This window comes from Coturnix japonica, chromosome 19 (genome assembly GCF_001577835.2).
Source record: "Coturnix japonica isolate 7356 chromosome 19, Coturnix japonica 2.1, whole genome shotgun sequence".
Taxonomy (NCBI): Eukaryota; Metazoa; Chordata; class Aves; order Galliformes; family Phasianidae; genus Coturnix; species Coturnix japonica.
Genome location: NC_029534.1, coordinates 8,380,228 through 8,407,356, shown reverse-complemented (window position 1 = coordinate 8,407,356; position 27,129 = coordinate 8,380,228). Strand labels below are relative to the sequence as shown.

Genomic DNA, 27,129 nt, shown 5'->3' with positions numbered 1-27,129 from the left:
GGAGTCTCTCCTTTCTCTGTGTAAGAGTTTTCCTGGACCTCAATTACGGCAGAGGGCTCCAGGGTAATTGCTGCTCATGTCTTCAGGATGGGCCTGGCCAAAATTAGTTCTGGTTTTATGCTTTTGCCCATGTGCAGGCTTCGTGTTTGCTCAGTGTGGTAGGGCATGTGACCTTATGTCTCTGCTGCCTGTTGTTCAGGGGGATTTCAGCTTCAGTGGCCAGGGAATCAGTATCAGAGCACTTGGGGAATATGGCTCATAGACACGGTGAGCCTTGCACAGGCTGCAGCGATGGGTGGGTGTCTGCAGATGCCTCCTGTGGGTCCCAGCACTCCTGCTCTGGAAGGAGAGGAGGAATGTAGAGCATCAACAACTTCTGCCTTTAACAGAGAAGCAGGTCAAGGTGGTGGAGAAGCTGGACGTTGGCACTGAGCTCCTGGCTGACAGGCCAGAGTGGGATGGGATGGGCCAAGCCCTGGTGTGCAGCTGTGGGCGGATGGAGAGTCTCCACTCTGCTTGTGTATTGTGGCAGCACTGCTTGAAAAGTTCAAGGGCTAAGCTCTCATTTTTTGAAATGTAGCATCTCTGTTTTGTTCTAACTGCCTGCGTATGACTCATCACAGCCTTAACTTCCTGAAGGAAGCCGAAAGCTTGAGGGAATTGCATGCATGCTTCTGCCTCTGCTATCTTACAGCTGAATATAAAAGAAAGAGAAGAATATATGTGAACATCAACATGGCTTTTAATGGCATGGTAGCTTATTTTTTCAGACTAAAACATCCTGGTTAATTAAAGCTCACTATGATGAGCATATAGCTTGTTGAGCATAGGAAAACCTGCCTTGCAGGGAAATTGTTTTTTTTCTTGTTTCCCATGATGTGGATGTGTGCATGCAATGGATGCAGTAGGAGGAATAATTCAATAAAACCTAACATTCACTATTTGGCTTTTACTCATGACAGCCTGAGATACAACTGAATTTGGTTCTAGGAATTTTGTTGCTAAGTGTCATTCTGTGACCAGGTTGAAGTAAGGGAGTCCCAGTAAGATTTGTTTTGCAGTCTGTACTAGCTCTAACAGTCTGCTTCTTCTGAGACCTGCTCTGTCCCTCTGGATACAGAGAGGTTCACCTGCAGCATACTAGGAACTGATACAGATAACCTCTGTTTGCAGATAATCCCTTGGGAAGAGGGAAGGATGAATGATCTCTAAACAAGTTGTGGGGAAAATAGTTCAAATATAGGTATCTGAGTCAGGTTTTATGGGTCTTCTGCCAGAAGTCCTATGGAATCAACGTAGCACTGTCTAATCAGGTTTTGGGCAACCTGATCTAGTTGTAGGTACCCTGTTCATTGCAGGGGAGTTGGATTAGATGACCTTTAAAGGTCCCTTCAAACTCGAAGGATTCTATGATAGTCCATGACCTGGACAGTACCAACCACATGTTTAGTCTTTCTCCTCCTGTGTCTGACCAGAGTCCAAGTATTGAGCAGAGATGCAAATAAATCGTGTACCCTGTCTGTTTAACAAAAACCAAACACTTATCATATTGCATGGATCAGCATAATGCCTGCCCAGCCTTCTTATGGTCAGCATCGGTGTCTGCTGTGCAAACCTGCTGCAGGGTTGAGGTCAGTGGTGGTAAAGAGCTCTGTCTTTTCAAGTGCTTTTGAACTGCTGACTTGGGATAAAAGGTTAAAGCTGCACAGATCATTTATACTTGTGAGATGGTGTTGGGGAAGGGAGGGGCAGCGATCAGTGTCTGTGAGCACATCTGGGGACAGTTAAGGAGGGCAGCAAAAGTGACAAATGTGTGTTGGGCTGTCAGTTTAGAGATGACTCCTAGCCATTAAATGGCAAAGGTTCTGCAGCCTTCTTTCTATGGGAATAAGGGCTAAAAAATGTTGTAATTCTTTATAAGATGGAATTCAGTGTATTTGTGAGAATAACTCATGGTGGTGCAGGCAGCAGTAGGGTTAGTATGCTGGCCCAAGAAGTACTTGGCTACTCTTAGTATCTGAAGTGAATTCTTAGGGAATATATAACAAACTGATATATCTGTGTGTTTATATACCTACAAATGTAAGGTGTGTGTATATAAGATATATGTATATATTATATATAAAACAGAGACAGACGCTGTTCCTCATTTATGGGCATTGGTTGGCTATAGCAAGCTGGGTTTTGGCATTCACAGATGTTATGGATATTTAAAATATTTCCCCTTCTAATTTAAGCCACCTGGAGTCTCCCTTACAGGACATGTGCAATTACAAAGCCCTCACAGAGTCTGCAAGTTGTCCTCACCATCACCATTTATGAGGATGAAACAGTCCAAATATTTCTTTACGCTGATTCCACAAACCTGTGCCAGGATTGAAATGCAATGTAATAAGATGTCATTATCACAATCCTGATGGTTTTTCCCTTGGACACAATTTCTGCTGCATGGTTTCATGTGTGTGAGGCCAAGAGCAGTATGTGCAGAATTTGCACAGTGTGCATAGGCCCGGGTTCACACTCATCAGGTTGTGATACAAGCCATCAGCAGTAAGTGGTGCCCATGCAGGCCTTCAGAGCGTTTTAATGCCATTTTTGAAAAGAGTCTGTTCTCTGTTAAGTCACCACAAAGGTGAGTGGTGCTGAGGCCCAGAGCCATGCACAATGGGGTGTCCCAGCACTGCCCCACAGTGCAGCTCAGCCCCTTGCCCTGCTGTGGGGAAGGGCAGCTCAGGTTGGTATTTGCTGACATGATGTTATGGTGCCCTGCCTGCATTGCTTTAACTGTTGGTGTTTAAAGCAAGTGCTTTCCTTGCTGAATTTCAGGGATTCTTTTCCCAGTGATCAAACTTTAAGGATGTTTTACAGCTGCTTGGAGTGGCATTCAGTAGCTTTTCCTGCTTTTCTGTCATTAACATTTCAGTGACAACCATTAAGAAGTACAGCTTGGGTGGAAAAGTAAAATGCTGGAGGTTAGTTTTAAGTGGAGTTCAGGTAATGGAAGCTGAATAAAGCTTTCCAGATCCCTTTGCTACAGCTGCTTTTGTTCTAGGTTGTATTATAAATGTTTCCCTATTTGCATTTTCCTGGACTTTCCTGGGTAAAAAAAAAGTAAGCTGCAGAGCTACCTTTCCTTCATTTGCACCACTGCCGATGGCAGAGGGCTTCTGGCTTTGTAAATGGGCCCTGCAGCCCGGAGGCAGCTTCCCAGCACCAACAGGGACTGTGCTGGATGGCCTGAGGCTGAAGTGCGCTTGATGTCTCATTTGTGGTAGTTTTATTTTTTTCAGTGCCAGCAACACATACAGAGGAAGCCCAGCTCCCTTTATACAAACTTCTGGTTTTATTAAAACTAACGTTTTTGGGCAAGTTTTCAAGGAATCCCTTACTTCACGTAAACAGAAGTGCCTCGCAGTCTCTCCAGCTGCGCTGCTCACTGGGTGCTCCCAGGCACAACACCTGGCACAGGGGCAGTGAGCGGCTGAGCAGACCTCCATCCCATCCCTGGGGCTGTGGCTGGTGACAGCACTGGGCCAGGCTGGGCCAGGCCGCTGGTCCTGCAGAGGGAAACTGTGAGTCGTGCTGAGAAGAAAGGAACAGGTTTTCTGAAGTGCTCAGATGAAAACTGTTTATGGGTGTTGCCACACTTTTCCTCCCTTTACATATGCCCGCTTCCAACTGGTAGCCATGAAATCCCCAGCAGCAAGGAGCAGCAGAGCTCTGCCATTAAGGCTCTGGCTGTCTGTGTGCAGAGAAGCGCCTGCAGGCAGACAATGGTGTGTGGCTCAACCTTGTTCTGCCACCCAAAATTCTATCCTCTGCTTCTTGCCTTTTGGAACACCTGAAGTGCCCTGAAGAACACCTCAGGGGTGGAGAGAATTTGCACTGCTCAGCAGACTCCTCAAGTATCTTTGCTTTAGATGCTATGAAGGTCTAGTCTCTTTTTCTTTAAAAAATTATTTGTAAGCACAGTTGAGTGCTCCCATGCTATCATCTTGGCACATACTCTCTGGGCAGCCCTGTGAAGTTTCTTCCCCTCAGGGCCTCATCCACTGTCAGGATGTATCTGTTGATAAGATCTTTCATTTCCTGGGTGAATGGCTCAAAATCCTTTTGCTTAGCACCAGACCGCTTGAAGTTCCCATCCCTGTTGTTCTCAACACAGAGCAGGCGGTCCTCTGTCACTGTCATGTTCAAGAACTCCACCATCTCCTTCAGCTTGGGGATGAGGCTCTGTTTCAGGTCCTCATAGTGGATGACAAGCAGACGCTTTCCGTACTTCAGCCAGTCCAGAACGTGAGAGGCCCACCAGGAGGCATAGCTGTTCACAAAATCCGGCCAGTCTATATGATGGGAAAACCAGGAAAACGAGAGCATGTTAGTCATGATGTTTCCACAGTGTTCCAAAAATTAAGTTGGAACAAGATTAGAGGTGCTGGTCACATATGAGGTGGTTGGATGTGAGTGCTGGAGAAAGCAACATGGCTGGCTGTAGCTAATTAGCTCTGCAGCTATTGTGAGGAGATGGGTGCTACTCTCCTGCTTTGCAAAGTGGCGAGGATGCAGAGTTCCCAAATGTACAGCCACCAGGCACCTGGACTTCTTGGTTTCAGACATTAGCAGTGCTGAGAGTCACCCAGCTGCCTGGGAGCCCCTTGGGACGGGCAGGGCACCTTGGGGCGGAGCTGCAGCTCAGCATCCTCAGTGTGCCAAGCTTCTAGGAGCAGAACTCTCCTCTTTGAACAAGCTAGCAGCTCCATGCAGGGGCTAGGGAAGGGCAAAAAGAGAAGGGAGAAGCATTTGGATGAGAGCAGTGAAGGGGCACCAAGCAGTTTCTGCTTGGCTGCTCATTTGAGCAGTTTTTTGCCATGTTATTTCAAGCAGACCTTTTATCCTCTGTAATTTTCCTACCTTTATACCTCTGTTTCAAATGTAGTTTGAGAAAGATATGGGGGCTATTCTATATTTCATATATACGTGTGCATATAAATCAGTATACCTATAAATGCAGTATTGAGACCCTGGTTTTGGCTGGGGCACTTCTCAGTCCAGAGGTGTTGAGTAATGTAATTTTCTCACTGCTTCTGGGGAGATGATTTAAGGAAACAGGATTAATAGGGAAGGTGCTTCTGTTCCTGGCATGTGGGAGGGATTCGCCATCACTTGCCAGGATCACTGTGACAAAGTTTACTGAAATATTTTCCCTCTACTGCCATATATGAAACCTTAATCTCTTGCTGGTGCCTGTGATAATTTTCTGAGGGTCAAGCTGAAGGCTTTACTCTTGATGAAGTGCAACTGTGTCCAAATTACAACAATTTGTAGTTTGCTGTATGGGAAAGCCACACTCTCCAGGCTTTGTTTTCCCTTTTCTGAGGGCTATTTTGTTTAGCTTTTGATAAATAGATCTTGAGCTGTGGCTGATGAAGGGTGATCTAAGGACTTGGGAAAGAAACGTGCTGTGACCAAGGGCACTCACCTGCTGTCCCCTGAGCACTGTGCTAAGTGGTTTGCCAAGTCACAGCTTTTATGCCTGAAACATGCAGGGGGAAGATGTGTGCTGAATCCTTCCTGTGCTGCAGTCTGAGTGCAGCAGTGTGTGCAGCAGGGCAATCACAGTCCCACCATCCAGCAAGTCATTTTGTGCATTCATGGAACTCTGAAGTCCCCTTATTGCTCCTATCTTTATTTATCTGCAATGCAGCAGCACCCGTACAGTGCTGTAAAATTTCCTTCAGGAAAAGTCATGCTTCATCAAACCCTCAATTAGATTTCTCTCTGTTATTACATGCTGCAGGGGCAAACTTCCTTCACAGAGCACAGCCTGACAGATGGGCTGCACACCAGGCATTTGGTGCCTGGATGTGTTTTCTCTGCTTTGTGCTTCTTTGTTAGCAATGCTGCAGTGCAGGTGCTGCTTTGCTGTCAGTGGTGACAGAGGCACAGCCTGAGTGCTTCTGGGCTTGGTCTTTGATGATGCTCAAGTCCCACTTAATGTCTGCAATGCTCCCTTAGGTTTTGTGATCATGTCCTCGTGTTACCCCTTCCCAGCACGCAACAACTACAGGCTCTGAGCCCTGACCACAGCAGCCCTGTGCACCCATCACACTACCTTTGCTCTTCCAGTTGCGGTCCGCAGCATAGCCCAGATGCCCGGCGAATTTCCTGTTGAACTCTGCCATGAGTGATTTGTACGGGTTTCGTATCAGCAGGATGGCAGAGTCAAACATCTCAATCTCCGTCTTGCCACTTTCATGTGTCTTCACACAGATGGTCCGTCTACTTCGCCAGTGGTCTTTTTCTCCCTTAAAGCCTGTTTATAAGACAATATTGTTGTTGTTTTTTTCCCCACATGGCCATATGTCTGTGACTTTTTACACTCTTAAACAAGGCCTTACTGCTGCGAAAACAGTTGATTAAACTTGTTGCCCAGTACCTGGGACCAGGGCTGCTGCCAGCAAGGGGCAACTGGGGTAAGAGTCACCCTGTGAGCTCCTCCACAGTTGCTGTGATCAACAGCAGTGATGGCCTTGGGTGGCTCCAAGCAAAAGGCTGCTGAAGCAAGAAAAGCCCCATGCCTCAGAATGGCTCTGTGTGTCCCATCACACCCTGAAAATGGTACCTTTGTTGTAGAGGGCTCCATCAAAGTAATAACTGCCCGTGTAGTAGCCTGTGGCGTGCTCAATCAAATGGCGAGCCCACGTGTTGCCAGCCCCTGGGAAGCTTGACAAAGCAATGAACCATTTGGATTTTGTGGTTAAGAATTTCCTGTCTGTGCAGCGGGTGTCTGTGGGTACAGAAGATAATTCATTGTTAGCATTGTGGTTTTCTAATTAATTTCACTGAGAGCCCTTGATTATAGGGTTTATTGTCTTTTTCCTCCCTTACAAATATAGGATATCAATTTGAGTCCAGTTGTGAGTCAGCTACTTCTGAAAATTAATTCAGCCGGAAGGGGCCAAAGATATTATCCTCAGAAAAGGTTTTCACTGGTTTTCTGTGAGGTGATGCTTTCTGTCAGAGTTGCAGTGAACCATTCTACTTGCCAACAAGTTGTGATAAAAGCTCCTTGATGTCTGTTTGCTAGCCGCTGTTTGCCTGGCAGGCTGGCTCCCCAAATACACCACTGTACCTGGAAACAGCAAGTTTTATAATGCAGGAGAAACTCTTCTACTGAAACAAACTGGCAGTCAGTTCTCCTCCAGAAAAGGGCCTAAGGCAGTTAGGAGCCCTCCTGGGGCTGACCACCAGCAGGAGCTGAACAGAGCTCTGCTGCCAGCTTCTCTAAGTCCAGCCCACGTGGCTTGGCATGCATTAAAAGCAAGGGCAGAGGCAAAGAGTGAGCCTCAATGATTCAGTGACTCAAAAAGAAGCCAGAAAATAAATTAGAGATCAGTCTTTTTGTTCTTCAGAGTAGCCTACAGATGAAGCCATAGCCTGACAGTGCCAGCACAGTATCAAGAAGGCTGTCTTGTGCTGTTCCTTATCTACAGAGATGTGGCTGATAGTAGCAGTTTCAAGAAAGCAAGCATTCTTCCATGGTCTTTGTACATGCTGTTATTTGCAGTCAACAGCTGTACTGGGAAATGGAGCAAAACAATGGATGTTGGGAAAAACACAGCACCTCTCTTCACTTTAAGCTTGTAACTAGTTTTGTAGAACGTGGTGCAAAGCACTGCAAGGAAGAAGCTGTAGGCATTATCTTGATGGTTCAGTAGATTGGGGCATTACTCTGCTTTACTCTCCGGCTTTGACATACACAGGAAGGTATTTTGGAGGAATATGGGCAGAGCAGAATCAGAGTCTGCTGAGCTGTCTCTGTGCCTGCCCAACATGCTGGCGTGTGCTCAGGGAGCAGGTGAGAATCCAGGCAGAGTCCTGGTCCCATTGCCTCAGGTTTGGCTGCCCGGGCTCTGCCTCCTCTCCATCTGAAAAACCGTTATTTTTCTCAGTGGAGGAGCTGTGCAGCTGAACAAAGGAACGTTTGGAAGTAATATTAGGATAAATGCATACATATATGAGCATGACTGTGAGATGAGGATTTAGATAAGGGGTGTTTTCTCGCTGCAGGTGTTCCCATGTGCTGCAGGAGGGACTGGGGCTGTACCTTGCACGGGTGTCTGGTAGGCCAGGCAGTATCTCCCTGTGGCAGTGCTGCTGGCGTTGGGCATCGCGCTGCAGAGCCGCCTGTCTGCGCCATGCCGCAGAGGGAAGCGCCCCGTGGGGTACCCGCAGTAGCACTCCTGCCCCCGGATCACTGCCAAGGGAAACTCCTGCCATGGAGAGAAAATAGATTAGTGAACAAATGCCACAGCATCAACAGCCTGTGGGGAATGCTCTTGTTATGCAAAGGAAGATAAATCTTCACAAGCCACTGTCAAGATCAAAGCAGTGTTTGATATATCATTGTAAAGCTCATTTCTTATAGTGCCGCTGTCTTTCACAGTGCAATTTCTTAAAAAATGGTTTTCAGACAGATCTTGTAAGGCTTGAGAACTCACAATGCTGCTTTTTCATTATTCATAAAAACATATAATTCAGTGATATTCCTTCAGTCCTACTATGTAACTGCACCTGAAACTTCAGCAGGGGAAAGGCTGTTCTTATTTACCTCTGAAGTGAGCATTTTGAATTGCACCGTCTTTACAACTTCCATCTACGGCCCCCAGACAGAGGAGTGAGCTGCAGTTATGCTTAAAGTCACAAAAAAATGTGTGTCTTCCTATGACTGCTTCACAGTCTGCAAAGCCTCAGTGTCTGCAGAGGGGCTGCTGCAGGTTTTGAGCGCTACTTTCCATATTTTTATGGAACAACTTCTTGGGACCACAACACTAAGCCGGCCCTGTGGCATCTCCTGGGGGGTGTGGGGCTGGAGCTGCCGTGTGGGCACAGCACCACTCAGAGGGAGCTGGGCTCTGTCCTTGGGCACAGCGCCTCCTGCATGGCCTTTGCTTCTCAGTGGGGACATGTCGTGTGAAACCCAGGCTGACTGTTGTCAATGACAGATCCCCTAGCAGAGCAAGCCTACCGCTGTAGATGGTGTTTGTCTCATGGAAATAATTCACAGTGCAATTTCTGGCTCTACGACATTTCTTTTCAACGTGTTTGGTTCAGGTTTACTAATCTTACCAAGAGAAGGGATCAAGTTGCAAAGCAGCTTTGCTGTGCTCTGCAACAGATGCAGAGTGGTGGTGCTGGGCCACTCTGCTAATATTGATGAGAATAAATAGAGGGGCTTGGAGGAAAACATCTGCTTGTTGTTTGCTGAAGAAATTAGTGGGTGCTTAGGAGTTCCATAGGAAAAGTACATTTACCAGTTTGCTAAAACTGGCCCTAAAATTCAGTCCTCATCTCTGTCAGGGGACTGGGAGTACGTTTTCTCAGACTTCCAGTGTGTCTCCCGCGTGTGGCACATCAGTATGCGTGGAAGGGCTCGACCTCAATGACAGTGGCTGAAAGCAGCTCAGGGGTTATTCGAGCGCAGAGTATTCAATTCTACCTATTCCACAACAACACTTTTTTGCCTTTTAAAAGTCTTCTGGAGTCTGAGAGCTCGTGCCAGGACTGCTGAGCAGCTTATCTCTTGCTCTTCTCCACATGTTCATCCTCTGATAAGGAGTCAAACACAACACGCATGCCATCTGTGCCCAAACAGTCAAAATTTGCTTAGTGAATGAGATACGACATTGTCAAAATCTATTTAGTGATTTGATCCAAGGGCAAAATAGTTTTGCCTGCAAACAGAGATCTTTCCTTCACAGTGAAGGGATGTTTCTCCATTTGAAAAATGAACAAACATTCTGGCCCTAAAGTGCAGCCTGGAATAAGAATGTGCCATGTCTCCTGCCAAGTGGCACCTGCGAGGGACTCACTTTATGGGAAGGATGCAGATTTTCTCAAGAGACCTGAGCAGGTACTTCATTGCTCTTCCGCATTTCTGTGAAATGACTGTCATGAAGGCAAAGCAAGGCCGGGACAGTATAGTACAGTTCTGCAACCACTCTGCATCACGACCTGTGCCCCGGTGGCGCAGTGGTAGCAATGCCACCTTGCAACACCGGGGCCCGGGGTTCGAATCCCCCCTGTGGCGCAAGTGGTAGAAGTGCCGCTCTGCAGCACAGGGGCTCGAATCCCGGGGGCTGGACTCGATGATCTCTAAGGTCCCTTCCAACCCGCACGAGACTGTGAGACCTATGCCTGTATGTGGTTCAGGGCAGCAGGGATCTGGGGTGGGTGCTTCACCCCTGCAGAGGTAGCCAGGCTGCTCTCCCATGTACAGCCTCCCTGCTGCTCAGGAAGCACTGTAAGAGCACTCTCTGGTTTTCCGTTTTTTGTTTCTTCAGGTGTTTCAATGCCTTTCCCAAGCTTTCATGCAGATGTGCTTAGAATTTCATCATAAGAAGTAGGATAACTGTGTACCTGGACTCTGCTCCCATTGCCTCCATTAGCTTTGTACTACTAATGCTACACCTCCTGCTTCCACTGTGAAGTCCAGTAATCCTGCCTGCATGCAGTGTAGTGTACAAAGTATACAAAACCCCTATCAAAGAGTTATTTCTGGGATGGGGAAACGTGTGGCAGGAGACGGGAGAAGGAAGTGGCTGGAGCCTGCAGCACTCTGGGAGGAACAGAGTAATAATGACTGGACCCAAAGCACCAATGCCAAGCACAGAAATCAGCAACTGATTGCCTGGAGTTCGACTGTCTAACAAAGCACATCAAGTGACTGTAAAATGGCATATTCAGCCCTGACCTCCCATTCATATTCCATCAGCAGCTACATGCCAGCAACTTTGCTCAGGCCCAAGCTACAGTTAACACTTGAGGCAGCTGCACACGAAGCACAGAGCTTGTCCTGCAACACACAGATCTGTGGTGCTACACTTCACTCAAAAACAAGTGAGCCAGGAAAATCTGTGTGTCTGTAATTGGGTGTCCATCTGCACTGCACCTGGCAGAGTATGCTCCAAATGTGTAAATTCTGCAAGCCGTCCCATGAGTCTATTGTTTATGAGAAAATAATAGCATGTAGCTGCATCTGGAAACCAAAATAGCAGGTCTGTTTGGAAATTAGAACATTGTGTTTTTTTCCTGGGAACAGACCAAGGAAGCATCCTAGAGGTGCTCAAGTCTGAGTTTGCAAACTTGCTGGCATGGCTTAAGGATGCATTGAGCTGGTGGGGTTCTCTAGACTTGCGTACCTCATTTTTACTTTCATTGTATGTAACTATAAAAAGTAGCTGAAAGGTAAAATAACTGAATACTTAAAAATATAAATTCAGATGGAGATGGCTAACTTACTGTACAGGTTGGCTTTCAAGAGAGCATATATGAAAATTATGGCTTCTGGCAAAAAGATACATTCATGGCTCTGTGTTATGGGGTGATAATGGGTAGCTATTAAGGCATATCATCACTCACAATTAAGGAAGAAATTGATCAGTAGGGCTACTTAGCAGGTTTCGTAAAGTTTTTACCTCAAATTCATATCTCATGTGCTTTCAAGGACTAGAGCTTCACCCTTTTGGCTGCACAAAGCCATATGAAAGACTAACAACTAAATGTGCTATACTGCAGTTTGATCTTCTTCAAAGCCCCCACAGAGCAAGAGAGTCATTTGTGTATTTAAATATAGGCCTCAAACCAGTCCCATGAAAAGCCCGCCGGCCTCTTCAGGACACACTGGATTTGGGGGAATTATTCTCTTTCATGTAGTGGGTGGGATTAAAATGAGCATCCTGACCTGACTGCAGGAGAGCTAAGTAGGCCTGTGTCAGCAAGGAAGCCATCCATCTTGTTCTGAAAGGATCTAGAGTCAGTGTGAATTCCCACTGTTATCACAGGACTCACTCTGCTGTCTGGAGTTAAAGCTCATGTTGGTTTTTTGTGCTCCAGCCACAAAATTTCTCTCGAGTTGCTGGCAGTCTATGTGCACTGTGGTCTTTTCTCCTTTCTGAACTGGGTTGGGTCGCAATAGACCTTATTTCTTCTGCTTGATTACTGGCAGGAAGTGCACACCACAAACAAACTATGAGATTGGATTGTGACCTTTTTCCCCAAAGCACCTGCAATCAGCGTGGCGCAGATTTCATGGAAAAAATCCTAGCACAGACTTCATAAGCTTTTCCTTCCTGCATCATTCATTCATAGCTAATACGCAGCTTTTGCATTTGTGCCAACAACATGCCAAATCACCAGTATCTGCCAACCAGCATGCCCAAAACGGCACTGCTGCCACAGGAAGAGAACATGGCTTGAGGGAAAAGTAAAAACAAGAATAAATGTAACTGTGGTATTATTTTGTGTTGTGTAGCGTTTTGCTTGGAGATAAGAAGCGGTACAACAGTAGACAAGAGGTGAGCACTGTGATATCCAAATGGTGTGTATCAGTGGGTTCTGCGGCTTTGCTACTGCTGCTGTTTAAATGCAGGGAGGTTTTGCCAGACTTCGTGCAGGCAAATCATCGCCATCACCATAGATGTTCTCTAGTGTCTGCTTCTGGAGGTCAGCACGGTGCCTGGCATCGCTGGGTACTGACTCTGGTGAGTTTTGTCCTTACTCATTCACAAATTCAGAGCTCTAAGGCACTAATCTCTGCTATTCCTTTAGTAGATTAAAGTTTAAAGTAACAAAAAAGAAGAAAGGATGTGAAATGAGAACTGTTCTTACTTTCTTGGAGCAAAATTCAGAGCACATCTCCACCGTCAAATTGGGCTGTATCCAAGAGGCTGGAAAGGTGTCTGTTAAATTTTCTGGAGCTCTAAAACATCCTCGATAGATAACATTCCTCCCTGCAGGGATATGAAATAGGTTTCTCTTGAGAAAACAATGTCCATAGTATCCTGCCTCTATCACAAAGAACAATATTAGGTTCAGAAGCTAAAGAATAATGAAATAAATCTTATATTCCAAATACTTTAGAAATAAGAGAAACCGTGATAATATACTAGAAAAATGTGTTGCAAATCCTGTGGTATGAAAGGAGCACATGCCTTCGGCTTTTACTAACCCCTGAAAGCAGGGCTGCAGCCAAGAGTTTAAATTAAATTCCACCAGTGGAGGGCATTGCTATTGTTTGCAACTCCTGGCTTTCTTTTGAAGACACGCTCTCCCCCGAAAGGCTTAAAAGCCCCGGTAAAAATCTACAAAGCTTCCCATCATCTGCACCAGAAAAGGATTTGAAATGAATCCTGAAAGCCCCCACGGGGACCCACCTTCCTGCACATCTGCTCCTCCTCTTCCCCTTCCCTCCCTTCTTCTCAGGGTGAGGGAATTTGCTGCAGTCTTCAAAATCTGGACTAGGCTTTTGCAAGCTGCTCAGGGAGAATTGCTTTCCTGAAGTCTTTAGCATCAGCCTCTGATCTGACCTGCCCTTCTATATACACTGCTGAGCTAGGCAGAACTGCTCCATTTTTTGCATCACTGATTGAAGTCAAGGTGTGGCCCAAATGGTTGTTACAAGCTGCAGTGCAATTCTTCCCTCCTGCTTCAGAAGCATCCCTGACAGAACCCATCAAAAACCCAGAACTATCTATCATGGAAGCTCCCTGTCCCAGGTGAGGTGATGCATTCGCACAGATGAACCAATGGCAATGGAGAAAACCTCGTGTGGCGGGGTTAGAGATGGAAAGAAGTGTGAATGCTGACACTGCTGTAGATCTTAGGATTCTGTGAGCTTTACAGACGAGGAAAACGTCGTCATCTTTCTGCACCAACTCTCTGCTGACATAATTAACTGAACGTGACTTAATAGAGCTAATGGTCTCTTTAGGTCTTTTGAGTCTTGGTCTGTGCCCACTGGCCACACCAACCAGCGCACATCAGAAATGATGTGGGAAAGGGCTGGTGTTGGATGGCAGCAGATGGGTAGTGCAGTTCTGAAGGCTCCTGGGAATGCACAGCCCCCCAGGCTGCAGGAGCTGCACACTTCACACTTCAGCACTTCTGGGGTGAAGGGGACTCAAGTCCTGTGCCTGCCCATAGACACAGGGTACGAGTAGCAGAGTCCCGTGGTAAGGGCTGTGCTGTTCCCACTGCACGAGGAGCTGCTGCCTGAGCTGCATTCTGCACTGCTGCCATCCCCAATGGATTCTGCAGATTTCAGAGTTAACTCCCACTACATTTTCACAATTATCATTGTGATTAATGCTTCTGTTGGCTGCTCAGCTATCTCATTGTCTGTGGGATTTTTCGGTCAAATATCAGGTGTTAGTGGGAGCAAGCAAAATACCAGTCTTGCTTCAGGCTAGATTAATTTGATGACTTATTCATTAATAGTTAAGAAAAAAATAAATGTTGTCTTTCCCTGTGAAATACGTGTATGTATTTTCACACTGAAAATTTAAACACTTGCCAATGGGCGTGTCAGCCTGACACTGGCAATTTAGGTCTATGTGCCTTTGGTATGTAATTTCTGCGTGGATGATCAATGATGGTACAAACTTTGACTCTTTAAGAAGTGAAGTGGCAGCAGTGCTGCCACAACCTTGGTCTTGGTGCTTGTTCTAAGCAAATAATATCCAGTACCAAAAACGAAGCTGTGCTCAGCTGTGGATATTTCACATGCCTTGTGTTGGCCCAGAAGTTTATCTGTTGTGTCTCCCGTGGCAGCTAACTGAGCAGATGAGTGTTACAGAGAGTAGATGACAAGCAGTATCATCCAAAGATGCAACAAACACCTCAGGTCCTGCTAGAACAACGACCTTGGGAAAGAGGAACTCCGGGTCTCATTCCTGTTACCGAGACTTCTCTTAAGGTACTGGTGCACTTCTGCCTCTGCCCTCTATTCTCCTGCTGTAGTCACAAGATTTACTTTTGTTTAGGATTATTTCTGAGCTAAGGATGGTACTGGTGGGTGTTTTTAAGCCATTCTAGGGCTGTGTCTTAATCACAAGGTTTTGTGCCTTTGCAGAGGATGCAGAAGGAAGCAGTTTCCTCAGCTAAAGTTCTGCCCCACTGCAATCCCCATGCAACACTGCCTGCCTCCCGGTGCCACTGCCTTCCCAGGCAGCACTGGGAGCCATGGACCACAACAGAACCGCAGCTTTGTCCCTCAGCTCCCAGCAGTGACTGCACATGCAGTGCCCGAGCAGCACTGAGAGAGCATCACCCACACTTACGTTGTGGTGCCGCCGCCTGCAGCTCCTCCACTCTGTAGACTGACAGCCGGTTCACTCCACCGCATACTGAGCCTTTCTCACCCTTGCACTCGCTGTTGCACTCCTCAGGCCTGGATGTGGTGGCTGGGAGCTTGTTCCCACAGTAGCACTCTGCACCATATACCAGACCTGCGTAGGCATAGGCCCTGTGGGTGCAGCACAGGCACAGTCAGAACGGGCCCTCTGGGCACCCTGTGTGGGGTGGGGGTCTGGCAGTACACTCTGTGCACGCTACAGGAGCTGCATGCTGCTCTGTGGGGTGTGCTGGGCTGGGAGCTCCGATGCTGCTGGGGCTGCACTGATGTGAGCATAGAGATGTGGGCTGAGGAAGTGCCTAACCAACAGCTGACTGAAGGCCAAGTTTTGCCCAGAACAACAGAAAACACATCTAAGTCACTGTGCTACAGTAAGACCAGTAGATGGGCGTCAGTGACATAATCTGTCCCAAATGGTAGCAGAGTTGCTACAGGTTGGAAGGTGTGAGACAATCACGGTTTTCACAGATGCCACATGTTTAATGTTTGTGGGCTTTTCCCCTCTCAAACACAGCTCTGCTTACTGTCAGAAAACTCGCTGTGAATGAGCAGCTCACCTCTCAGCACACGCCTCCTGACAGTGAGCCACCGTCATTTTCCGTAAGTCGTAGAATACAGCTCCCTTCAGTGTCCTCTCCCTCGAGTCATCGCTGAAGCAGCCCACGTAGGTGCCTGTGTGCATGTAAGGCAGAGTCAGGACACGTGCACAGCAGCAGGTCCCAGTCAGGGCTGTGCTGGGAGAAGCTGCAGCCTGCCTGCCCCGCAGGATGAGCAGTGCTGAGCGCGGTGGCGCTGGGATGGGCTTGGGAAGGAAGGGCAGCAGCCATCCTCAGCTGGGTGCTGCCAGGGGGCTGTGTGGGCACAGAACGGACGGTCCTTAAAATGGTGGAACTGTGGGATATCCTTTTTGATTTCTCCCAAGTTTCCTTGAAAATCTCTAGTGGTGCAAGAAAATCTAAGATGGTGCAAGAAAAATGTTAAGAAAATCGATTTCCTTTGGGTGTGTAGAGTTACATTAAAGCTATAATGGAAAGATAACTCCGGCCCTAACTAGGCAGCACTGTTGCATTAAGCTATCTTCTCGGGTGGTGAGAGATTCTTTTAGCTTATGTCTTGCTTTAGTTAGCATATGAAAGAAGTATTTCTGCTACACTGCAGCCTCTGTTAAGCCTCTTTTGTTGTCCTGAACAAAACACAATGCAAATCTAGCCTGTTTTTTTTCTTATTTGTGATTGGAAAGCTGATGTAGCACCCCACTATTGTACAGCAATTTTGTGGTTACAGGTGCATGTTATCATTAATATGCTATAGAAAAAGGAAATTTGATTTTGGATGTTGCAGTACTGAGATGACAACACTGGGAAATTAAATAACAGGAGCTTCAGAGAGGAAGAGAATATATGATGAAAACCCAAATTAAAAAGCATTATATTAACAATAAAATAGTGCAAAATAAAGTGAAAGCCACTGTCTGCAGGGCAGAGCCTGGGCACGATGGTGTCTGGCACTGAGCATCCACAGGCACCACAGCCGCAGGGAGAGCGCTGTGCTCAGAAGGGATCACAGAGCAGTAACAAGGCTGCACAGCTACTGGGAGCCAGGGGAGATAAAATGCTCTGCATAGGAAGTTAAATTTTTAATTGATCATAATTTCCAAAAGCTTTCTAATGCTTGTTAACAATACTGTTATTAACGATGTCACTTCATGTTCAGTCAGATACTCATATAACGTGTATTTCAATCAACATAATTCAATGGCTAGTAGCAATAAATAGTCCTTCTGGCTGCCTCTCAGTCAGCAATTAGAACTCAAGCAAGGGCTGGCAGCACGCAGAGCTCAGGGCCAGCTGTGCCCCACTGCAGCCCAGCATCCCCTGGAGGGTGCGGGTGATTCTTCTCTGGCTTCCTGTCCATGAGGAGGTTCACCTGGTGGTACCAATACCACGTGCTGCTTGTGGCAGCTCCTCTGCCTGGTGGGCACCAGGTCCCCATGCCCCCACGCTGGGCTTGGGTCAGCACTGAGCTCATTTTGTGCTTGGCCAGGTGCTGCCATTGGGCTGTATGTCCAGAGCAGGCTGGGAAAGGCAGTGGGCTGCTGGGACAACCCTTGCTCCTGTGTGCAGGGTGCTGGCAGCAGTGCATGGAGCACTTGTGGAGTGCTCCTGTGAGCTCTATGCCTCAGAGGCTCCAGCAGGTGCATGATGCAGCTTCAAGCACTGCCACTGCTGCCTTCTTGTTCCCATTCCCAGCAGCTCACACAGTAGGAGTCACTTGGTGGCATGTTTCTGTGGGATTTCTGCAGAAGGTGCTCCTTTGGATGAATTTATTCAACAGAAGGAGCAGTGTAGTAACACGATACCTAGTCATTCTGACCCCATTCGTCTTGTGCTGCCAGTTCTTCTGAAAAGCAATGCATCAAAGAGAGCAAAGCCACAACCTGGTGCTGCAGCCTCAAAAGTGTAGGGTGCTGAGCAGGTGGTGTGTGAGGGCATCGTGCTGCTGGTGTCTGACGCTGCACTGAGAGCAGCCTGGCCCTTTTCTTACGTGGGTGGGAAAGCCCTGTGCCCACAGGTATCAGGAGGTCAGATCTGTACAGCTGTTGATAGAAATGGCCAACACATCCCTGCCTCCCTAATCGCAGTGACCCAGCATGAATCCTGATGCTTTCTGCATCCCTGTGCTCAGCCTCCAGGCAGGCAGAGCTGGGGCTGCAGCATCGCACAGTGAGAGCAGGCAGTCCCAGAGCAGAAACCATGCATAGGTTAGATAGCAGCAGATAGCTCCTGCTTTGCTTCTTCGCTTGCCCTGGGGACTGGTTTTTAAGAGGTTTCCTACTGAATAAACCATAGCAGTTCATGTATGTATTTATTAGTAGCAGTACGTATTGGCTTGCAGGGAAGTGGGCTCTAATTTCTGTCAGTCCTAAATAACTTTCCATTTAGGATATTATTTAATCACGAGGATTGGAAAATGTACAGTTTTGTACCTTGTGCTCTGGCTGCTAATGCACTGCCCTGGCCCTGCCCCACACAGTGATGCACACGCCCTTGCAGGTGGCAAATTTCCAGCAAATTCACCAAACACTGAGAGTTTGATTCAGGGCTTCTTGTGGTTTGGTGCTTAAGAAGGGTCTAAGGAGTGGTGTGCACCCATGTCTCATTCCTCTGAACACAGTGTGCTTATGGGGATGGCTCCTGAAAGCAGGCTAGGAAGAAGGAATGTGCTTGTCACAGCAGAGCTGAGTCTATGTTGGAAAGCAGAAACCTACTTCTAAACAGAAGTTACAGCGCGGCTTTAAACAAGTAATGAAATAAAATTCATTTTTAAGCGTTCCCTGTTCTGAGGAGAAACAAGCTTCAGCAGCATTCTCCTTTGCCTGCTTGAAGAGAAAATCATTTAAATCAGAGGAGTATGGTTCTGTCTGGACTTGCACCAACCAGCAGAAATACATTTCTGGAGCTACAGCTCAGCATGCAGGGACACTGCCTTACTCTGGCCTGTGCATGCCCTTAAAAACTGGCGTGGAAGCGCTGTTGAGCCGCTGGAAGGCACTTCTGGCACACCTCACCAGGACTGCTGGTCTTTGCTTGGGTTGGGCTTGGGAGCAGCAGTTTGTGCATGTGCCAGAAGGTGGGCAAAGGGCGCATCCCTTACCTTTGTGCTTCGTGGTACCCCTCATGGCTCTCAGTCCTGCAGTCTGCATGGGTTCCTGGTCACCAATGAACCTGTGGAACCACCTCCTCCGCAGCCACCTCAGCTCTGAGTTGCGGGATGCCATCCAGCGAGGGCTGTGCCACGGTTCCACCTCTGGCAGTGTGTCTGTTCCCACAGGGAGTTGGGCACCAGGGCTCTCTGCCAGGTGAGGGTCTGCGTCCTTGGCTCCTGGCCCCACGTCCGGCCCTGGTAGTGCCAGGCCTGAGGCCCCACGTGGTCCCTGCTGGGCTGCAAGGCGGGCGCGCTGCAGCAGCACGAGGCTGCCAGCCATGAGATATACAGCAGTCAGGAAAAAGAGCAGAAACTGGGTCCGCCGAAGGAACTTCTGCAGCCTGAAGAACACTTTGGCCATGCCCCCACTGGAACGGGCCTTCACGCCTCCCAGTGGGCTGCCGGGCACCCACCTGGACAGGTGCTGCTTCCTCCCATGGGTTCAGCCCATCACTCCAGCACTGCTGCTCTGCATGTGGCTGTCAGGGCCCCGGGCGGCCACCAGGCTGGGCCCAGTCCTGCGTGGTGCCATGGCCGAGCCGCTCGCTGCACCTGCCATGCCAAGGGGAGAGCATCAGTAGAACCACAGTGCTCCTTGGGGCACCTTCCCTGCGCCCTCCCTTCAGCCGTGCTCTCCTCCAGCTGCTACTCATAATTATGCACTTTAATGACAATAATCCTGTGAGAATGACTGATTAAGCAGCAGATAGCTCCAGCTCTTCAGCGTTAATATTTCTTGAGCTAGAATTGTACAAGAAATAGTTATAATGAGGTGATTTCTCTAGAGATGTTTGGAGAAAGGTTCTTTATTTTCTTTTGTTAATAGTTATCTTCTCCCTTCTTTCTCCATGGCTGAAATGGACAGACACTGCACCAGCATTTTTCTAGCAAAGCACTGGCAAATTCCTTCCTTTCAGTTATGCAGTAGCTAAGCTACAAATGCCGATCAGAAGGGAACAGCAGTGTGGGTGTGGGGAGGAAAGAAACTGCATCAACAGACAGTGGATAGGAAAATTATTAGTCTCTTTGCAGTTGAGGACTATATGATCTGTGTGAGGGACCGTGCATGTCACTGTGAGAGGAACTGAATGTCCTGCTTTTTTTAGTCAATTTTTATTGACAAATATCAACATGTAGAGGTGCGTGGGAAAAGTACAGTGAATGTCTGGGATAAAAGCTAATTTCAGATTTAACCAAATAACCACTTCTGAGCTTTGCAGGCTTTAATTGTGCTGATGTGTACCATGATGGGATTGCATGGGAAAGGAAAGTTCCTTTGTGCTCTAGGGAACCTTTAACCTTCTGTAACAAACATGAGGTGGCATCTCCCCACAGGTTCCTGCTTCCCTGGTTAACCACTTCTCTGTGGGGCCAGGCAAGTGCTGAGGATAGGATGCAATGTTTTCCAGGAAAGAAAACATTATGACTTTTGCTTAACTTGCTACTGGAGCACCCCCTGCAATCTCCCGTCCCAGTAAAGAAACATCCCTTTGATCTACATTTTTGTGGCTATACACTTATTCCTCTTTTTTTCAGTAGATGTTACCAATTAAAAGCCTTTGCTTTTTCATTCAGTTGTACCATTTCTTTCTATCTTACACACAGTCAAAAGCAAGCTCAAAAACTTCCAGGAAAAAAAGCACTCCAAAGCCCAGCTTGATGCGCTGTCTGTGGAGCCGTAATTCCTGGCACATGGACCAGGCTGGCAGCCTGCAGGCAGTTCATGGTGCTGATCTCAGCCATAACACTGAAAATACTGGGTGCTTTTGTTTCTGCTGCCGTCCTTACTCTGAGAGCTCAGTGTGACAAGGCCCTGTTCTCCCTCTTCCAGTACCTGTGGGTTTTTAGCAGCTCATGAGCTCTAGAGAGAGACAGCGCTACGGGCTACAAGGCAGCAGCATGCTTTAATAAATTAAGATCACTTTCCCACTGTGAAAGTGATCCCAACTCCCTTCTGATTAGCTCCAAAGCCAAAAGGAAAGAAAAAAAAGAAAAAAAAAAGACACTGATTTACGGCCGTGGAAGAGCTGACCTTTAGATTTAAATTATTGAAAATCTCTGATTAACGTTGTGAGTGCTCGGGAATTACAGTAAAAGGGTCAGAAGTACCTAGACAGATGAACAGAATATTAGCTCTAATTAGACACTGCAGAGTGCTGCCATGCTCATCTGTCCCAAGGAATAGTGGCAGTCCTGCCTTGTCCCTGCACTGTGCTGGACGTGGAGCTGCAGATACTCCAGCACAGCGCTGCGTGCAACCATCATGACACTGCTGGGCCCTGCACGGAGTCCTGCATGGGAGAAGCCACCCCTGGGGCTCACAGGACTGACTGACAGCCCTCACACAGCGGATAAAAAGTTTAAATGCCATGAGGCAGTTTTACCGCAGCCAATGTGAGGGATACGAAGAACCTCCAGATGCATTCACCCTCACTGTGGTTGCCATGACAGTGCCTTGTAGTAAAAACCAACCAAACAAATAAGCAGACTCCCCGCCCACAGCAACTGCTGAAAATGTACTACACAGAAACGAGATGTTGCATTTTAGTGGGGAGATGGCAGAGAGTGCTGCTGACATTTAAAGAAGAAGTAATTTGATTTTCCCATAAACCACATATTGCAGCAGCATCAGAGTATGCCTAAAAGAACTGAGGTGCATCACTTCTGATGATGGCATTAAAAACAAAAGAGTAGGAAGGACGTGTTATAGTATCTGGTAATGGAAAACGTGCCATTTGTCTTCTTTACACAGATTTCACTTAAAATAAATGAAGTGAAATAGAAGCAGAGTCTTCCGTTCTGATTTATCAGTTCTGGTAGCCACAGGGTTTTAGAACTGTATTAATTGATAGTTGAGTTAAAATCAGTAAAATCATAAAATAATAATAGGAAGAACTTTGAGATGGGTAATGAGAACTGTTGAACAGCAGAAAGCCTCTGGGCAAGGAGAGCAATGAAAGGGTCAACGCTGCACCAGGAACAAAGGGAAAATGAGGAGCAGTGGGTGCTGTGCTGGTACCTGTGGATCCACAGCGCTCAACCATGCAGCTCTGATGGTGAGCAGAGCAGCGCTCAGAGGTTCTGTTTTATACAATAGTACTGTGTTCTTACTTCATATTCATTCGTATTACTCACTTTAGGAGCCACAGGTGCACTTTTAACTGTGTGGAGGTCAGATAACCATTTGTTTGTTTGAACGGTGGCCTTTAGCTGTTTGTGCCTGGAAATGTCATTAGGGAAAAGCAGCATTACATTCTTCAGTGAGACCTGTAGTATTTCTGTTTACAGCAGATAGAAATACCCTGTGGGGAAACTTTGCAATGCTGTATGCCAGCAGGACTAAGTGCAGAGCGATTGGACAACTCCTATCTGAAATTCCAGAACCTCAAAATATAGATCTGTTCCAACGTCTTTCCTAGAACAAACAGTTCTGGGACTTCTTTTGCTGTCCTGGGACAGCCAGCTGCTTAAAATAAAGACTTCCCTGAACACAGAGTAGCTGAGTGCAGCAGTGTGCTGACCAAGCTCAGCATTGTGTCAGCGCAGGGAGCGCTGCGGTGCTGCAGCCATATCTGCACGGGTGCCAGCACCTGCATAGGAGCCACCCACCCTGCGCAAACTGCCACACTCCTACCAGCACATGCACTGAAGCTGCTTTGCTTCCTGCAAGCTGCATTGCCACCAGCCTGCTCCTGGGGCCCTTCTGTGGAGTTGTGCAGAGCACTGGGCAGTGCCAGAGCACGGTCCAGGAGCTCAGCAAGCTGTGCCCTGGAACGTGTCCATGGGACCATGCATCGCAACCAAGGCACTGCCCAGTCTGATTATCACTGGTTTCCTTCTAGTCCTTGCATTCTTTCATTACGCATATAGTACCAGATTTATAACTGCCATAAAGGAGTTGTTACAAGGAAAAGCAGGTCAGAAACTTGCTTCCAAAATGATCTCACAAATTGTGATGTAAAAAATGTCACGTTAGGCAGCTGCACTATCATTATATTGTTATTTCTAAAGAGAAATAAACAATGTAAAATTGTTGGTGATTCTGCCCTCCAGGCTGGTGGTGAAGCTCCAGAAACCATAGGGGAGCACCGAGTGCTTTCACCGGTGCTGTGGAGGCAACAAAGAATATTCTCAAGTGCGCGGGTGAGGAACTGCCCCAAGGCCCATCCTTCCACAGGGTGTTCCGTGAAGGAGCTCAGGTCAACACCGCATTGAAGGCTGCAGCTCTTCAATAGCAAATCCTACCTAAAGACCAGCAGGATTTTGCAAATTCAGAGTTCTTGGCACAGAAGCAAGAATCAGTTTTCTCCTACGAACTGAAGGCAGCGGGACTCATGAAAACTATTCTTAGGAAAAAAAAAATCCATCCTTTTCCACATTTGTTCTGTATATCCAGGCAAAAGTCAACAAGCCGTAATCTAATCTGCCATTTCCTGGACACTCAATTTGGGCAGTCAAGGCCAACAGTGTGCTGCGTCTGTGCATGGTGCAGGGCAGAAAGAAGCATCTGGGAAGCTGCAAATCTACAGTTGGGGTCCTGTCAATAGTTTACAGGTCACTAGGAATAAAAGCATCCTGTACCTCAAATGGAATCAGTAGTGGAAGGCCACATTCTCACAGCTTCCAAATCATAGGGTATGAGAGAAAAACAAAGATGTGGGTGAAGGCTTCTCACATGTAAAACAGCATGTGCTGCAAGTAAGGATTAGAGGACATCCTGCTGCTCTTGTGTCTTAAGCCAAAACCTACTCACATTGAGATACAGGTTGATGCTGACTGATTTTGGCTTAGATCCATCGATACTTTTTCTGGCTTGTTTAGAAAGTGCCATGGGGCATCTTCTCACTAACTTGACAATGTAACTTAGAAATTCATGCAAGCAATGAGATGAGGTGTGAGGAACAGGAGCTGACCGCTGACCCTCCTGGCGGCTCAGAGGCTCACATAAGCACCACCCAGCCTTCCCTGGAGGCTCAGGGCAGCAGCAGCAGAGGAAATGCATTGCCATGGGCACTGCCAGCCCCAGCCTGTGCTGAAGGGTGTGGGGCTGAGCTAGCTCAAGGCTTGTGGCCCATTTTACACAACTGGGGCAAATGGAACCTGGCTGAGCCTTAAGAGCACTTCTTTAGCTTAAAAATTAGAGCGTAGGAATGTGACCACACAGCATTGTGGGGAACAGTCCTTTTGGGGTCACAAAAGAGGACACCGCATGTGCAGGGTCTCTGTGCTCCCCCTGAGGGTCGGGCACTGCCAGCAGTTCTGTGGCCCCATCCTGCCTGGGCTGTGCTGTACCCTTCCTGTCCCTGCCCTCCATCCATGTGGGAGGAGAGCCCTGGTGGGGAGGCCATGGCAGCCCTTTGTGGGCCCCACCAGGTCCCCCAGCTCTGCAGCTGCCAGGCTCACTGAGGGTCTATACAAACCACAGGGAGTAGGATTCTTCCCCATCCCTTTCCAAGGGCCTCCCCCTCCCCAGTCGTCTGATTTAGAGCATAATTTAGCTTTTAAATATTCCTGTGTAATAACTCTCCCACCCCTTCCCATGAAAATGAAGCTGATCCCCAGGATTTTTGGTAAAGCCACAGTGGGACCACTGACATTTTCCATGTTATCTTTCAGGAAGCATGTAATTTTTTAAAATTACCTATCCTCTCTTCTGTTAAACAAGAAAACACAAAACCACGCGCGCAGGGACCACCAGCCTGCGCTGCCTGCTGTGCTCCCGTGTGCCAGCCCTGTTCCCAGCTGCCAGGAGCAATGTGCACATCCCCACCTGGGGAGTGACACACACAGCAGGAGGGCTCCATGTGAGCAGGTGGTGCTACCTGAACTCTGAGAGCCCACCATGAGGGTGAGATGAGCACCGTGGTGATCCACGTGCTGTGCTGGCAAATGGGGCAGCCTCCTTCCTCCCAGCAAGAAGTGCACTTGCTGCAGGATGTATCACACTGTAAAGTTAACTTTGATACTGATATGGTGTTAAGGGTGTTTAATTATGGTGGTGATCAAGCAGAAAAAATAGAAATCTTTATGCAGAGATGGCATGGAGATGGGGAAATGGGTTAATGTAAACTGTAGTCACATGAAGTTAAAAAGACACACGCTTACATAGTATGCACTGTGTGCAGAAGCCAATACAACATAGGAGCTGTTTCGCAGCTGATAATAATTTGGCTTCAGCAGTGGAAGGTGATGCCACAGAGCAGAGCTGCAGTGTGAGCACAGGGGCTGCCAGCACTCGAGTGCATTTGGTCGCTGCAGCTCTCTCACCAGATGTGCAACTTGCTTAAGACCAATTTGCTAGCACGGGTAGGTGGAAAGCTGGAAAACAGCACTGTCGGAGGCACAGCAGCCTCTGGGCAGGAATGCAGAGCAGCCTGCAGGAGGCAGCTGGTCTGGGAGCATTTGTTGTCAGACAGACTTGGGAAGTGCTGGGTGGCATCTGGGAGGAGGAGGCAGCGGCTGCCTGGTGCTGCTCTGGGAGCTCCTGCCCGTCTCAGTGACAGAAAGAACCAGACTGTGGTTCTGTGCCAGTGGGGAAAAGAAGCAAACAGACATGCAAACAGACCTACATTTTACACGTATGTACACACATCTCCATGTATGTATCCTGTTTCACAGAAGGATGTGTACTCAAAAAACAGCTGTAGGCGCATACAGTCCTCTGTCGCTATTCAGTGATAACCTAGACCCAATTAACAAACAGTATTCTTGACCCTAGGAAGTGTTTTGCTCAGTGATATACTGTAGGTGCATTACGTGCATCCCTGATACTCAGAACTGAAACACTGCAAATGATGCAGTACATGTGATTTCAAACAGAAACAAACCAACCACCAAAACAATCACCAGCACTGCAGTTCTGTGCCTGTGGGTTTAAGTTTTGCAAGAGCTTGTTGCGGGCAATATACCGTACATTGATTTATATCGCATCCCACCATAGCTGAAGCTGCTTTCCTGTGTGCTCTGTAATCTGCTGGAATTCAGACACCACGCAGATCTGTAACTACATCACTGCATTTAAGCAGCGTCTTTCATAAAACCCTCAATCCCGATCCCTGCGGCATCCACCCACCGCACACCGTCGGTCTGTAACCGGCATGTTGACGCTTCAGAAACAGTCCAGGAAAGCGAAGCCTCCCGCCTGCCTCGCCAACACACACACCGCATCCCTTCCTACTTTCCCGTATTTTGTGGATGCTCAGAAAAGGGCATCTCTGCAGGAAACGGCGTTCGTTATGAGTAAGGCAGCTGAGCTCAGCGTAAGCCGCGGACAAACGCACCGGGGGCAGCAGCCGCGGTGTCAGCAGCGGGTGGTAATGCCCGGCGTCTGCCAAAAGTTGCCCGGTAATTCCTCGCCTCGGGGCCGGCTGACGAGCAGCCCGCAAGAAGCGGCCAACGCGGCTGCGTAAGAAAACGAGAAGTCTCACCTGCGCTCCGCGGTCAGGGAAGCCCCGTTAGGGTGAGGCGCGGTCCCCGCCGATCCGGTGGGTATCGCTGACGGTCACGGTGGCGGCCGATGGGCGCTGCGCTGCGCGCTGACCCCGCGCCGCGGAGCCGCGCTGCCCCCCGCTCGCCCCGCCCGCCGCGCCGCCCGTCAGCCGCCGCCCGCACATGCCCTCTGCGCGCCGCCCCGCGATACCGCGGACGCCGGGGCCGGGCCGGGCCGCGTCGACACCGCCCCGCCCGCGATCCGAGCTCCGCGGGGCGCCCTCGGTGCGGCGGCCGGATGCACCGCGCCGTGCGGCCGTGCGGGTGTCGGTGCACGCGCGGATCCGCGGGGCGGGGGAGCGGCCGAGGGGCGCCGCCCTGCACGGGCGTCCCCGAAGCGCTCAGCGATGTGCGGGGCGTTGTTGCGGGCGGGCCGATGTGAAGCGCTGCCGCGCAGCTCCGCCGCGCTGCCGTCTGGCGTGAAGAGTTATTGACTCGTTTTAATAACGGCCGTCCGTACCTGGGGACAGGCGGCCGCCGTACGGCTCAGTGTGCTTATGGGGCACCTCGGAAGCTCCGCGTCTTGGAAGTCAGGCTTTGGGCTCGGGGCCGCCGTAACGCTGGGAGTGCCTGGGGTAGGGGGGAAGAGGGGTCTGCTTTTGTCAGCGGAGAAAGCCCTTATGGCGAGCAGATGGCCCTGGGAGCAGGTTTGCAGTAGCTGTCGTGCAGAAATTGAAGAAGGAAATATAAGGGGTTTCAAGCTGTTACAGCATTCGTATAAACCTGACAATCCTTCAGACTCG

The 27,129-nt window shown here is 48.5% G+C and overlaps 1 protein-coding gene across 2 annotated transcripts; it reads right to left on the bottom strand.

Annotated features, from left to right (window-relative positions):
* Positions 1 to 720: 720 nt before the first annotated feature.
* Positions 721 to 26,479, bottom strand: WSCD1 (WSC domain containing 1). 2 transcript variants are annotated; one of them, XM_015881207.2, is made up of 9 exons: positions 26,326 to 26,478; positions 18,848 to 19,450; positions 15,751 to 15,865; positions 15,120 to 15,304; positions 12,670 to 12,791; positions 8,108 to 8,273; positions 6,623 to 6,787; positions 6,113 to 6,313; positions 721 to 4,343 (listed from the first exon to the last, which is right to left on the bottom strand). In XM_015881207.2, the coding sequence occupies exons 2-9, from the start codon at positions 19,257 to 19,259 to the stop codon at positions 3,991 to 3,993; spliced, it is 1,719 nt and encodes a 572-aa protein (XP_015736693.1). In that variant the 5' UTR covers positions 19,260 to 19,450; positions 26,326 to 26,478; the 3' UTR covers positions 721 to 3,990. The 2 variants fall into 2 exon arrangements, with proteins under 2 accessions (XP_015736693.1, XP_032304291.1); XM_032448400.1 differs by lacking the exon at positions 721 to 4,343 and adding an exon at positions 4,379 to 4,767 and having other exon boundaries at positions 26,326 to 26,479.
* Between the last annotated feature and the right edge of the window lie 650 nt (positions 26,480 to 27,129).